A 15,709-nucleotide genomic window follows, 5' to 3' on the forward strand; every position below is an offset into this window, starting at 1 on the left:
ACTCGTGCCACTTTAACTAATGTGGCGACTGGACACACACACGCTACACCACGTAATGCATTTAGTGCGAGGTTCAATTTCATTTAAGGCCTGGGATGTGGCTCCGTTTCTAGAGCTCAGGCTCCCAGGCGTTAAGTTGATTATTTAATTTACAGCCATGGTCGACGCAGTCTATAATCCCATTTACACTGCTAGGTGGACAGATGCGGGGAGTGGGGGGGGGGGTTAATTAATTTGTTTTCAACTGCCACGCCGGAAGATGGAATCGGCATTGTGACCTCTTCATTGTGAGTCGAAGTGCGCGAGGCATTACACCGCAGCAGCAGCAGCAGCATCCATCAATTCTGCGGTGGCTCTGGCGTGCTTCTGCGCAGGGCGTAACGCCCCGTGTCGCCGTTTGTTTTGTCACCCGAATGCCCGCAGGTGTTTGACCTGCGCATGATGGTGGCGAACCTTCTGAACGACGAGGGCTTCATGAACCAAGAGATTACGAAAGCCTTCCACCTCCGTCGCGCAAACCGCATCAAAGAGTTTCTCGCTAAAGGGACGCTGGCAGGTGGGAAAAAAAACGTCATCCTTCAGCCATTATCGTCAATATCAGATGTCATCATAAATTATGTATTAGCGTACATCAAGACATCGTCGTCTTTGATAAACATTCTGATATGTGGAGAATCATTTAGAAAATGAATAAGGTTGCTGTAATGCAGGACACTACCGTGGATCTGCATACAGGATCTAACTTTCGGCCAAATATGAGGAATTGCTACAGCTACTTAGAATGCTGTGGTGTCACCATTATTATGATGAGTATTATTTACTGTGTTTCTGAGGAGATCAAGACGATTCAGAATCACGTACAAAAGCACAATTTTAATAATATCTGTTGTGAATAAAGATAATCGAGCAAAGAGTGGTGTAATTACAGAATGTACTATCTCGTTGTTGAGAAGGTTACTCACCTCTGAAGTAGATTTGGAAGACTGAGATTCGCTGACCTTGAAGAATGTATTTGGTTTTTTAAATAAATATGAAAACCCAAAGAGAGTGAGATGACTAAGAGCACGTGGCAAGACCAAGGCGGACAGCGGGAAAGTGTTCTCAGAATTTCGTGCAATAGATAAGAATATATGTTTATAATTGCTAGTGCATATAACACAAATTCATTGTAATTCTTACAACGTTAGGGAATGGCGACACATATTTTGTAATGTCGACAAGCACATCTTGCATTTCATACACTGGATTTCCAAAAAGATTTACGGAACGCGGCTTAATTCATGTCTGTTTGTGGTTGAATTTTAAAACTCGGATTTATTTATGGCATCCTTTCTGGCACGCCCAGAATTCCAGCTCATTTGAGTGACCGATTTTTGAGAGGATTTACTGGAACGTATTTGAGGGGATCAGCCAAATTGAACGGTTGATGTGGGACAATGTTGTGAGGGAACGTACAGGAAATCAGGCGCTCTGGACAGGACGATTGGTATCCGGAATGGGCACAAAGCGGCAGCGTTATAATAAGGTTTCACAATTTCAATTAAAAAGTTATATATAAACTTATTTTACGTCTGAGAAAGAGACATTATGAATGTACAAAAACAGCTGATTTAGAAAAAAATGGTCAGGTTCACAAAGATGTGATTTCTACAAAAAAACTAGCCCCATTATATTTGCAGTGCATGCTCCATATGGGAGGACGCATCACTGTGACCTACAATGTGCCATGGCTGGGCAAATGTCCTTGGACGCGAGAAGACATTTTCACAGCAAGGCTATTCTCATTTACAAGGCTATTGGTCCATAGATCTGACCCGTTGTTATTACCATTGGACAATCCTAAAGATTGGTGACATGCGTCTGATTGCCTGTTAATATTTCCCAGATTTTGCACACAATTTGGATAAAACTTATTTAATGTGGCTGTCCCAAATTTTGTAACCTATTTTAGTCTCTTTGCATCTTCAATCTGCCATCTGGCTATTTAAATTGACTCTATTAAAATGACTGAAGTTCAAGTGCGAATGCAATTTTATAACATGAATACTATTTACTTTTTTTAACCCGTGATTATGGAATATGTTGGTAATGTCTGCCGCCCGAGTCACCCTTGAGATAGAGCTCCTTAGCTCAGTGGGGCTTTACTCGGTTTTAAAAATAGTTAAACAAATTCCACGTGTAACTGCTCGTTCATTCACATTGCTACTGTTCCTGCTGCGATTGGAAATGAGGGGCCAAAATTCCCCCCCCCCCCAAATTGCGTCTTGTATTTACATCGCCACTTTTTCTAATCATCTCTCTATAGAGGGCTTAAGAGGCTTGGCTATTTTTGTGCAGTCACAATGTCTCTTTTCCAATTACTCTTTTATTTCTCGTTACAAAATGCATTTATGAATAATCTCTTCTCCCCAGGGATGCCCATACCCCGCTGTTTTGTACGGCACGTTGGGCTGTCATTGCATTTTTAGACGCTGTGGTGTATACATCCAAATTGTATTACAGTACATTGTGAATCTTCCTTAGATAACATATCCAAATTGCGGTCGTGATCGGCCATTTCCACTAGAGGGCGGGAATTCTACATGCACAGTGGCAAAGGCGAGTCTTGCAGAAGCTTGCACATTACATCTCAGAAGGAAATTATGCCACAAGCAAACGCTGGGGGCAGGACACGAGCACAGAAATCATATTTACACACTGGTGTACCATCCGCGTGTCTATTTTAGAGTTGGGATAATTAATCGATCGAGTGAATTAATCAAGCAAAGAAACCCATAATCGACTGCAGTACATATGTGTGGTCGATTACACGGACCCCTTTAAAAAAGAGCGAGCACCCTAACATCCCGCCTCCTGAAGGTGGGAAACCCCCGACAAGCCACACCCAGCGTGACGCGGCTGATGATGCCGGTGGTATCGCCAAGCCCCCGGCCATCACCTCCCATCCAGTGGCACACCTGGGAGCCGAAGTAAAACATTTCCCCCCCCCCCAAAACTATTGCCATGAAATCTGAATAGTCGAGCAATCGGGTAAATCGATTACTTTCTCGGATATCTCAGCTGTAAATGCATTGCATTAACAAGTTGAAAATACATGCATTGCAAATGAATACACTGTCAATAACATTGAATGTAAATGTGGTGAATCATTTTAATAACTGCAAGTGTTAAAGCACCGCGGTACGTAACATTGCACAGCACTCCGCTCCCCTTACACGCGTCGGTGTGTACCGCGTGCACTTCAGTACCTTGGGCCCATCTTGGACGCAGGGCCTCGGGTCTGAGTCGACAATGAGCTTTGCTAAAATCGGCGCGAGGCATGCAGAGCGTGAGAGGGTTTATAAAGAATACCGCCGAGTGCCCTCCAGAGCCCCATGCAATCACATTCACAATGCATCGGCACCCCTCCTCGCCGCCCTCTCTGTTCAGAGCTGCCGATTGCAACCTTGTATGTATGTGTATGTATGTTGAACTTCTTTCGCGCCGTACGTAGCCAACCGTGCTAATCGGAGGTGCGGTGGGAAGGACAACAAACTAAACACAAGAAGCGGTTCTAAATAAAATAAAATTTTCAATCCAGATCATTTTAAAGCGCGTTGCTCCAGTGGCTTCGTAATACCGGAAGGAAGAGTGTTCCAGACGGCCTCAGAAATGCACCTGAAAGCGTGATGCAATGACGCAGTTGCCAACTATATAACCTTGGCCTGTAACGTTAAATCGATTCAGTCTATAAGTATCGATTCCGTAGCTCATGATAATGCTTGGAATTGCCGTGCATAAGTTCGATGTCTTTCAAAGTGTACATGTTGTATGTTATAGGTTCATCTGACCCCTGTAGCTGCGAAAGGCTGTTACATTCACTATACAGTAGCTGGGTTTTCCAGCGAGCTTACATTATAGTGTATGTGATGTTTGTGTGTTCTATACAGGCACACATAATATGCACACGGGTTAGCCAGAATTTAGGTTATTATGGAAAGGCTGCCTGAAAAAAATGATTCATGTAAAAAGACAATCCCAAAATAAATTGGCTTGTACAGTTCCTGTCTGAAATAAGCTGAGCGTGAAATGATACAGAATTATGGTATCAGTAATATATTTTTTTATTAAAACATATTGAATTTAACTGAAAGATATTGATGTGCAAAGATATTAATGGCCAAAGGGCTGCAACCTTAAGACCTCATGGCAGGCTGATGCAATCGTTTGAAAGTGCGCTCTGCTTGTGCCATGCATTCCTTAATTCTACAATCATATCACAGATTACTGAGTACGCTGACAAAAATTCACGTGTGTACGTTTTTATGCATTCATATTTTGTACATTGCATTCATTTTCTGAGTCCGTTACTTTCATAAAAAAATTAATACATATTATGTATTGTAATACATTTTTTTATAGTTTTTAAAATATTAATATGATACAGTACTTACACGGCAAATACTTAACAGGAAGAAGATTGTTGCCTTCTTCACAGTCATGATATCTCATGAGCCATCTCTGATGGTGACACCGCTCAAACTATTGTAATGTTTTTTTAAGTGTAATTACATTCGAGATATTTAGTTAATGGTAGTTAGTAGTTAGCGGATAGATATCAAGTGTTGATTAAATGAAAGTGTTAGGTATTAATTCAAGCTCTATGTCATAAAAAATATTTTTGCTGCAATACGCAATCCCCCATCACCAGGAAGGCTCTCTCCACGTAGCTGGCTGGCAGTGGTGGCTCCGCACGTGGCCTTTAGTAAAAACCATGACTGTGGAGCCACTGAGGGCTTGGTGGACCACCGTACAGATGTTGCGACGCTCCCTTTCCGTGGGCGCCAGACTTGCCAAGAGAGGGCGGTTCAGCAAACGTGGACTCCATCTGTTCCATCTGCATGGGACAAAATGTGCATGTGTGGGTTTTTTTTTCCGGGTGCTCTGGTTTCCTCCAACATATAAACAAATTGGCTGAAAACATCTTAACACGTAGGCTTTCGCGACCAATATTATTCATAATAAAGGGTTTTGGGTTATCTACTGTGCTCTGTTTAAGAGCGGAAGCAGGAATACTTCTTCATAATTCTGGCAAATCGCCTGATGAAGCTGGTTGCAATGGCTAGCGAAACGTCATATTCAATTGTTAATGTTGTGGGTTTACTCGCCATCACACCGATGTGCTGAAGTAATAGCTAATTGGCACGTGTTGTTCACGTGATAAACCTTACTCATTGGCTGTGTCAGGTGGTGGTGGGTTAACGACACATTTATATTTATGCAATCTAACCCAAAAACCTTTATTATGAATGAAAGCATCTTCACATATTAAGGAACTCAGAGCTTGGGAAATTATTGATGCCAACTCAGTACCTGGCAGCCTTCCCGCTCGTCTGTGGTTCACCACGCCTCTCTCTTCGAGAGTGAGCGAATAATGTGTGCATTATAAATTGAAACTATTATGTTTTTATTATTATTAGACTGACTTTGAAAGGATTTACTGTGCGACTAAAGTGGCATTAATTGTCTGTTTACATTTGCTATGAATGTGTAGTTTTTTTTTACTGGTACCAACATGATTACTATATGGTACGTCAATTAATTAACAGCATACAAATGGCTGGATTGTAAGATTCCCTAACTAGTCGGATTCCTCCAGTCTAAATAAAGGTTCTGAAAATCACACACAGTGTGAGAAAAACTGTTTCATTTTACAAGGCCACTTTCGAAAGCTCGACATGATAGGCTTGTGAATCTAGCAACCCAGTGGGCCCTTTGTGTCCGGTGTGAATTTGGTGTCGGCTTAGGCTGAAATATCCTTTCACTGCCATTCCTCGTGTGAGAAATAGCAGGACTTTGATGATAACAGACAGCTCATGGCCTCGCGTGACACTGTTCGGTGTCAGGACGCTGCGCCCGTTAAACTATAAACGTGGTTCCCTCGGATTGATGAAACCCTCTCTGTGAGGTTTTTTTTCCCTTTTTCTTAAATTGCCATTGCATCATCATTTTCTGTGGAATTAGTACAAATGCGCAACATCTGTTTAGAACAGTGATTCTGCTCTAAACGGACTATGCTGTTGCTGTGTCTGTGTTTTATCTTGGTGTGTGTCTCGCTCGTTGTGTCTTCGTGTGTGTCTCTCTCTGCATGTGTGTCTGCCTGTGTTGTTTCTGTGTCTGTATTTTATCTTGGTGTGTGTCTCGCTCGTTGTGTCTTTGTGTGTGTCTCTCTCTGCATGTGTGTCTGCCTGTGTTGTTTCTGTGTCTGTATTTTATCTTGGTGTGTGTCTCGCTCGTTGTGTCTTTGTGTGTGTCTCTCTCTGCATGTGTGTCTGCCTGTGTTGTTTCCGTGTCTGTGTTGTATCATTAATTTTTACCTGATGATGGTTGCTTGTGTTGCAACCGAAACGTCGTATTCTATTATTATTTGATTTTATTTTCTACGTGACTTTTCAACATTAGCTTAAACATAAGGTCCAGTTATTTAGCATATGGCGAACTGTATTTGTAGTGGCAGAGTAGATATGAGTTACTTTGTATAATAGTCAAATCCACGTAACGCTATCAATCGATACAACAATGTCCCGATTTGTGCCATTTGTTGTGGTTGTTGCATTTGTTGTTGTTGTTGTTCTGTGGAACAGACGTCACGTTTCGTGTGGAGGATGGAAGCGTGCCAGCACACAAGCCGATCCTCATCTCGAGCTGCGACTGGATGTCGGCCATGTTCGGTGGAACCTTCGTCGAGAGCTCCAACAAAGAGGTGAGGTCCACGCAATCTCCTCCATCGTCGTCACCTCCACGTCGTCACCTCCACGTCGTCACCTCCACCTCGTCACCTCCACGTCGTCACCTCCACGTCGTCACCTCCACCTCGTCACCTCCACGTCGTCACCTCCACGTCGTCACCTCCACCTCGTCACCTCCACCTCGTCACCTCCACGTCGTCACCTCCACGTCGTCACCTCCACGTCGTCACCTCCACGTCGTCACCTCCACGTCGTCACCTCCATCTCGTCACCTCCACGTCGTCACCTCCACGTCGTCACCTCCACGTCGTCACCTCCACGTCGTCACCTCCACCTCGTCACCTCCACCTCGTCACCTCCACGTCGTCACCTCCACGTCGTCACCTCCACGTCGTCACCTCCATCTCGTCACCTCCACGTCGTCACCTCCACGTCGTCACCTCCACCTCGTCACCTCCACGTCGTCACCTCCACGTCGTCACCTCCACGTGGTCACCTCCATCGTCGTCACCTCCACGTCGTCACCTCCACGTCGTCACCTCCACGTCGTCACCTCCACCTCGTCACCTCCACGTCGTCACCTCCACGTCGTCACCTCCACCTCGTCACCTCCACCTCGTCACCTCCACGTCGTCACCTCCACGTCGTCACCTCCACCTCGTCACCTCCACGTCGTCACCTCCACGTCGTCACCTCCATCGTCGTCACCTCCACGTCGTCACCTCCACCTCGTCACCTCCACGTCGTCACCTCCACCTCGTCACCTCCACGTCGTCACCTCCACCTCGTCACCTCCACGTCGTCACCTCCACGTCGTCACCTTCACGTCGTCACCTCCACGTCGTCACCTCCACCTCGTCACCTCCACCTCGTCACCTCCACGTCGTCACCTCCACCTCGTCACCTCCACGTCGTCACCTCCATCTTGTCACCTCCACGTCGTCACCTCCACGTCGTCACCTCCATCTTGTCACCTCCACGTCGTCACCTCCACGTGGTCACCTCCATCGTCATCACCTCCATCTTGTCACCTCCACGTCGTCACCTCCACGTCGTCACCTCCACGTGGTCACCTCCATCGTCATCACCTCCACGTCGTCACCTCCACGTCGTCACCTTCACGTCGTCACCTCCATCGTCATCACCTCCACGTTGTCACCTCCATCTTGTCACCTCCACGTCGTCACCTCCACGTCGTCACCTCCATCGTCATCACCTCCATATTGTCACCTCCACGTCGTCACCTCCATCATTGTCACCTCCACATCGTCACCTCCGTCTCGTCACCTCCACGTCGTCACCTCCATCATTGTCACCTCCACGTCGTCACCTCCATCTCGTCACCTCCACGTCGTCACCTCCATCATTGTCACCTCCACGTCGTCACCTCCATCTCGTCACCTCCACGTCGTCACCTCCATCATTGTCACCTCCACGTCGTCACCTCCACGTCGTCACCTCCATCATTGTCACCTCCACGTCGTCACCTCCATCTCGTCACCTCCACGTCGTCACCTCCATCATTGTCACCTCCACGTCGTCACCTCCATCTCGTCACCTCCACGTCGTCACCTCCATCATTGTCACCTCCACGTCGTCACCTCCATCTCGTCACCTCCACGTCGTCACCTCCATCATTGTCACCTCCACGTCGTCACCTCCATCTCGTCACCTCCACGTCGTCACCTCCATCTCGTCACCTCCACGTCGTCACCTCCATCATTGTCACCTCCACGTCGTCACCTTCACCTCGTCACTTCCATCGTCATCACCTCCACGTCGTCACCTCCATCTCATCACATCCACGTCGTCACCTCCACGTCGTCACCTCCATCGTCATCACCTCCATCTTGTCACCTCCACGTCGTCACCTCCATCATTGTCACCTCCACATCGTCACCTCCGTCTCGTCACCTCCACGTCGTCACCTCCATCATTGTCACCTCCACGTCGTCACCTCCATCTCGTCACCTCCACGTCGTCACCTCCATCATTGTCACCTCCACGTCGTCACCTCCATCTCGTCACCTCCACGTCGTCACCTCCATCATTGTCACCTCCACGTCGTCACCTCCATCTCGTCACCTCCACGTCGTCACCTCCATCATTGTCACCTCCACGTCGTCACCTCCATCTCGTCACCTCCACGTCGTCACCTCCATCATTGTCACCTCCACGTCGTCACCTCCATCTCGTCACCTCCACGTCGTCACCTCCATCATTGTCACCTCCACGTCGTCACCTTCACCTCGTCACTTCCATCGTCATCACCTCCACGTCGTCACCTCCATCTCATCACATCCACGTCGTCACCTCCACGTCGTCACCTCCATCGTCATCACCTCCATCTTGTCACCTCCACGTCGTCACCTCCATCATTGTCACCTCCACATCGTCACCTCCGTCTCGTCACCTCCACGTCGTCACCTCCATCATTGTCACCTCCACGTCGTCACCTCCATCTCGTCACCTCCACGTCGTCACCTCCATCATTGTCACCTCCACGTCGTCACCTTCACCTCGTCACTTCCATCGTCATCACCTCCACGTCGTCACCTCCATCTCATCACCTCCACGTCGTCACCTTCACGTCGTCACCTCCACGTCGTCACCTCCACCTCGTCACCTCCATCGTCGTCGTCATTGAGTTCACACTTGGGTTGTCACATTTATCATAAAGAATGCCTTCTCACCAAGTTATATTATTATAAAAAATATATATAACTCAAATCGTCATCGTGATCAACATCAATTGTGATTTATGACCATCGCCAAGATCAGTGTCATCACCATCATCCTTATAAGCACTGGTGATCGTCGGCATAATGCTCAATTATAATAATCACCAATTCCCTTCAAAATCATTGTTGTCATCTTGAAAATTGACATCCACAAAATCCACCAGGATCACCGTGTGGGTCACTTTTCAATGTTAATGGGGGCAAAACAACTTTGATGGCATCATGTTAACGCTGACATTTGAAATCTGCTTTTGCATTTAAAATGTCCATTGTGAAGCTGAATTCTGTGCCATACGAATTTATTCTCACTGACACAAGCAGAGACACATTACCAGTCTTAACACATCATTCTTTGTCTAACCATCAAACAAAGACCGTCACTGCATCGTGTGCTTTCAGATGCGCTTCCGCGGCGGTCTCGAACACTCTTCCTTGTGATATTAGGAAGCCACCGGAGCTTTGCAATTTTAAATCAAGATTTAAAACTAATTTCTCTAGGACCCCTTTTTGTGTTTAGTTTGTTGTCCTTCGACCCGCACCTAAGATTAGAACGGTTGGCTACGAACGGTGCGAAAGAAGATCAACATACACACATATCCAGAATCAGGGACAAAACTAGGACTGTCCCACTTTAGTCCCATCAGCCTCACGAGCAATCTGCCACGACCGGTAGTCCATTGCACCTTCAGGGTCTCCGTTCTCTCTCACAACGCCTCAAAATTACGGGTCCTGAAAACAGCCACGATGATGGCTCCACCCCCGCTTCCCAGGGGGAGGCCTGCTAAACGCAGCGCTTAACAATGGCGACGTTTTCACGTGAGAGCAACTTGCAATAACATCATGGGATCGCACGTCCTGCAAGATCTTCAAAGCGCTTGCAGTTGCTTAATTATGTAACGGCATCTTTTAATTCCCGCAGGTTACTGGAACGACCTTTCATCTTTCCCAGGGTCAAGTGCTTAAACATTTGAGATTATTCACAGGCTGCCAGAGTCACCATTTTAATCTCTGCTGATAACTTCTGTACCCTGGGATTTGGGGGTGGTGAGGGCAAGTGTGGCCAAAGGTCACGTGCCCTATGCCCAATAAGACGAATGTGCAAATGGAAAGCTTTTTAAAGCTAAATTTCGATTTAAAGCTTTCGTGACTGCAGGGATTCATCTTCTTGGTTCTTTCGGTAAAGTCACGTAGAAGGGAAGACGCTGTCTCCCCGACAGACCTGGTCTTCACCTGTGGACGGCTGCTTGCGTTATGGCCGAAACGTCGTGAGAATTATTTTATTATGTTTTATTTTTATTATTTTATTTCTTCCCTTCTATGTGACTTTACCGAAAGAACCAAGAAGACTTTTTAAAGTTATTATTCATTGTATGTTTTCTTTATCGGACCATCTGAGCAGCTAAACCCTGGCTCACCGAGCAAAGCCAATTGTGCATATTACAAATGTGTGGTCGTTTTAAGTTACAGTCACTTCCTTTTAGTGCGTGGATATTTAATTACAAATGTTATCAGAGTCGTGTCATGGGGTGAAGAATAATCCTCTTGGAATCACTTCAGTCAGCAGCGTGTCATGCCAGGTCAGGGAAGGGCCCTGGTACTTGATATCTCAGAACAACGTTTCATTTCCCTTCAATAGGACTCACGTGAAAACGTAGCAATTGCTAAGTGGTGCTGCGTTTAGCAGGCCTCCCCCCTGGGAAGCGGGTGAGGAGGGAGAGCCATCATGAAGCATCGGACGATGCTCCTGCACGTTCTTTAAAGAACGTTTTTTTTAATGAAAGTTACCCGTTGGATATCACCATCATCATCAGCCATGGTCAATCCACTGCTGGATTATAGCCTTCCCCAAGCTGCCGCCATCTCTCAACAATGATATAAAATAGATAATAATCATAATAAAACAAAAAGAACCCCAGTATTAAACGTACAATACATGGTCGTCAAACTAACCGTGTGGACCGTATCCCTGCCGCGTGATCTATTCTCCACAGGTTTATTTCCCTGGCACAAGCCGCGCGTGTCTGCAGGCTTTGCTCGAGTACCTGTACACTGGCCAATTCACAGCCAACTCACACCTGGATCCCATTGAGCTCATCGCTCTGGGCAACCAGCTGTGTCTCCCACGTCTCGTGGCGCTCACAGGTATCCTTGACCAACCTTCTCTGCCCTTGCGTCGTCGTGAGCTCTGGTGCATGCTTGCTCGGGTTGCCGTGATGTGGCATCGCTATGAATGCGTACGTACGTTGAACTTCTTTCGTACCGTACGTAGCCAACCACGCTGATCGGAGGTGTGACCGTGGTGATCGGAGGTACGGTGTAGGGTGCACGTTCGTCGAATCGTCCGTGTTGCTAAATATCGTTACGTTATAGTTATCTTTGCTCGTTATATATATATTTTAAATACGTTCTTTCCCGGTGAAATATTTGCGAAATTATAATCGCAAGTAATCTGCAGCATGGCGATTATGTGAGGTCGATCATTTTCGCAGTTTCTCGGCTTAATTACTGCTTTTGTAATGTGCGTTACAGGTTGTGGAGTTGCGATGATTATAGGTCTTATGGCAGGCTTAAGTTGAGTGAACTGAAGTGGAAGACATTCTAAGTAATCCGAATTTCGAGATACAATCACAACAGCGTGAAACAATGCAGCAAAATGTGAGCACAATTACATACCTATGGGAAACTGATTTCGCGATGATCATATTCTGAAATATGATTTTGTATTATATCATAGTAAATGATATCGTGAAAACCCTAATGTATTCCAAGTAGGCCCTCATAGCCATACAGCACCACTCTCTTAAGGCTCCATCTCTCTGACTCTTGCAATTTCAGTCGAATACATAACAGTGTTTTATGCTACGAAAAGGCAGTCATAGAAAGGCAATATATACAGAGAAGCAGACCAGTGAAACGTCTCTTGATTTGGCTTTGATCCGAGAGTGCTGAAGATAATAGTAAAGTTTATGGCATATGACAACTCTCATTGTGATTTTTGTTGTTGTATGATATCGGAACTGGATTAGCACATCATGGAAAATCCTGAAGATTAAAATCCCATTTTGACCGCGTAATAATATTGAATGCAGATATGAGAAGCACACAAAGAGCAGCTCTGCAATATTCAAACAACTAATAGTGCAGCCTGAAAATGGGTCCTGAAACGGTTGTACAGTGTGGATTTACTGCACTGGTCTTTGCGGTTGTGAAGCATGGGCTCTCGTATGCGTTTTCGGGTCGTACCGCGAATTGTTCGGCACGACGTCCGACGTTTCGCTCCACGTGCCGGGAACTTCACTTGAGTTCCAAGCTCCCAGCAAGTGCAGCGGAGCGACGTCAGTGTGTCGTGTCGGACGACATGACACGGCAGAATCTGACGGTATGTCGGAGAGTCTCGAGTTGACTGTATTGCTGCGGCGGCGCTAAAATGCAGACCGTTCATGGTGCTGTGCTTGGCGTGCAGAGCAGCATGCGGTTCAAGAGCTGCGGAGGGCCATGGAACGCGGCGCTGACATCGACGGGGAGTGTCTTGTCTACCTGGAGTTGGCCCAGGTAAACATGATGGTACCAACCAATTGTTTTTTTACCAGGTAAGGCTCTACTGAGCTATGTAGCTCCTTTTTAGAAGCGACCTGGCTGTCACAAATGATAGCTCAACGAAGTGGCTTATCACGTGGACATTGATGCAGCAGCCAAATACTCTAAACCTAAATGTGGAGAGAAAATCCGGAGGACTCGGAGAAAATGAAATCATGCCCATGGGAAGAGAGAACATGCAAACTCCAAATATACAGACGTCAGGGTCGGGATAAAACCCACGACCTCCTGCATACCAGGTGAGGGAGTTAACATCACGCCACCAGGTGCATGCAGCGTGCAGTGGCTTAATTTGCACAAACAGAACAAATAAATGGGAATTGTGGTGCATGTCCAAACAGCCCGTTAGCCTGCGTGACTTTGTCGTGGTTACATTGGGCCCTGTCAGCAGTATTGGTAGCATTGCACACCCATATAATATTTAACCAGTAACTTGAAAGAAGGCTTCCTGGGCCACGAACTTATGAAAGTACCGTGTTGAATTGTCAGTTCCGTGATGCGCACAAAGAACCCGCCTGCAGGACAAAGAGGTGCCGATGTAAGGGGTCATCACTGCATGCAGGTTTCTAACAAGACATATGGGCACTCTTTCAATATTCTCCTCTGTTACGAATTTTTTTCCAGCACATCAAGCAGAACTTTAAACGTGTATTGGCTTAAAATCTCAATTAGGGCCGCTCTGAAAAAAGTCACGAATGCCATGTGAGACTTTTTATATGGACAGATTTAGTTCAAAGCAGAGATCATTTTTAATCATTAATAATGTTAACGTATCAGGACACACGACCATTTTTGTAGAAATCACACAACTGGGTACAAATGCAAAATTACCGACGATATTAATTATCCACAAGTGGATTTTGCAGACCAATCGTCGCTCTCATTGGGACTGTGCCGCTGTGTATATCTTCGCGATTGTGCCGTACAGCTCTCCATCGTGTTGTTGAGTCATACCGTGTGTTTTTTGACATGACATCTGACGTTTTGCTCCGCGTGCTGCCCGGGGCTTCTTAAGTTCCCGATGTAGAATCTCCCTGCGCGTGATGCAAAAAGTTGGACGAGTAGTTCCTGCCGTAGAACATTATTTGGCACGCGGTGCAAAACGTCGGACAGCGTGCCTACGACACGCGGTACAGACCCGACAAACACAGACAGGGCGACTTTACTCTGCACTTTGCTCTGATGATTTTCTGACACTAACGAAGTTGAGTACAGGAGAGCGTTGTCTGCATGCAGGTGGCTCTGCTCGCTACATGCAGCTGCATCTGACTCATGACCCTCGCCCCGCTCCCCACAGTTCCACAATGCGGATCAGCTGGCCGCCTGGTGTCTGCACCACATCTGCACCAACTATAACAGCGTCTGCCGCAAGTACCCAAAAGAGATGCGGGCCATGAGTCCAGGTGAATGTGTGCATGAAGTCCTTATTTATTAGTATATTGAGGTTATTAATGCATGCATATATGTTGAACTTCTTTCGCACTGTGTGTAGCCAACCGTGCTAACCGAAGGTAAAGACAGAATTAAGGAAATTGGTACGGGATGTGTGGAATAGATCAAATGTTTTCCACTGCACAGAACTGTTGAGTTCGTAGTATTAGTATAGCGAGACTCTCACCTTCCATCTGAAATATCATGGCGAGATTATTGTGATTCAAAATAGCAGCAGCTATGACGGTGACTTTAAGCGATGTAAATGGTGGTCTTCATCATCATACAATCGACCGAATCTCAAATTGTCTCCATGCTAAAATGAACATGGAGCTCATCTCCTTCGGAGGCCCAGAGTACGACAATAATTAGCATCACAATATGTAGGTCACACCTCATCCTATGGAAATAAAAGCAAATGCTTTGTCTGAATAGCAGGTGTCGTGGTTCGAATTAGGTGCACACACACACAGCTTGGAGGCAACACTATTTATTAGAACAGTAAGTAATATAACACTGTACATAAGGTGGTGACCACCTTCCTCAACTCACTAACACTCTGGAACACTATACAGCGTGACCAGGACAGGCAACGGGCTGCCTGGTCACTGACGACGACCCGGGACTTGAGGACCGATGATGGCGTCTTCACTTCGGGGTTGAACAGCCCCACTCTGCGTTCACACCCCGCTTATAACCGCTCCGGCGTGGCTGGCTCTGCTCAGGCCACGCCTCCCTTCCCCCACCTCTGGGAAGGTCCAGGTCCTCCACCACGTGACCCCCCAGGCACCCCCTTGGGGCCCCTAGCCCTCGTACGGGCCGACACAGTAGTGACGTCCTATGTCACTACACAGGTATTAGGATGTGTTTGAAAGAAAAATCGAATTTAACTGAAACATCAAAACTATTGGGCCTGGATATGAAATGTCAGACGGTCCATAAACACATTTTGTTTTAGAATGGCGTGAAAATACGACGGCACATGCAGTGGTGTCACACAGTTGGTGTCACATTACATCGGGGTGATGTGGCTTTTATTGTTACGTAAACAATCTAAAATCCACACAAAGAACTGAAATTGTCCTTGAAATTGGAAAACGTGAAATTTCAAAACGTGAAACACTAATGCGTGTTCAGTTGATCTCAACGTTGGGATGGCGTACACGTACATCGTCCTGTTCTCGGGCAACGTATGCCCTCGTTCCTGACTCC

At 46.5% G+C, this 15,709-nt stretch overlaps 1 protein-coding gene across 3 annotated transcripts in view; it reads left to right on the forward strand.

Annotated features, from left to right (window-relative positions):
- LOC133345633 (rho-related BTB domain-containing protein 2-like) overlaps positions 1–15,709 on the forward strand; it is an 88,378-nt gene that overhangs the window by 68,462 nt on the left and 4,207 nt on the right. For 2 of the 3 annotated variants that reach the window (XM_061556567.1, XM_061556568.1), the window contains 5 exons: positions 424–556; positions 6,624–6,742; positions 11,461–11,611; positions 12,933–13,021; positions 14,364–14,469. In XM_061556567.1, the coding sequence (XP_061412551.1) occupies positions 424–556; positions 6,624–6,742; positions 11,461–11,611; positions 12,933–13,021; positions 14,364–14,469 (598 nt within the window). The remainder of the gene's footprint in view (positions 1–423; positions 557–6,623; positions 6,743–11,460; positions 11,612–12,932; positions 13,022–14,363; positions 14,470–15,709) is intronic. The other variant, XR_009755460.1, reaches the window with a different exon arrangement.

This window comes from Lethenteron reissneri, chromosome 22, assembly GCF_015708825.2.
Source record: "Lethenteron reissneri isolate LAM-NWPU_2019-01 chromosome 22, ASM1570882v1, whole genome shotgun sequence".
Lineage (NCBI taxonomy): Eukaryota > Metazoa > Chordata > Hyperoartia > Petromyzontiformes > Petromyzontidae > Lethenteron > Lethenteron reissneri.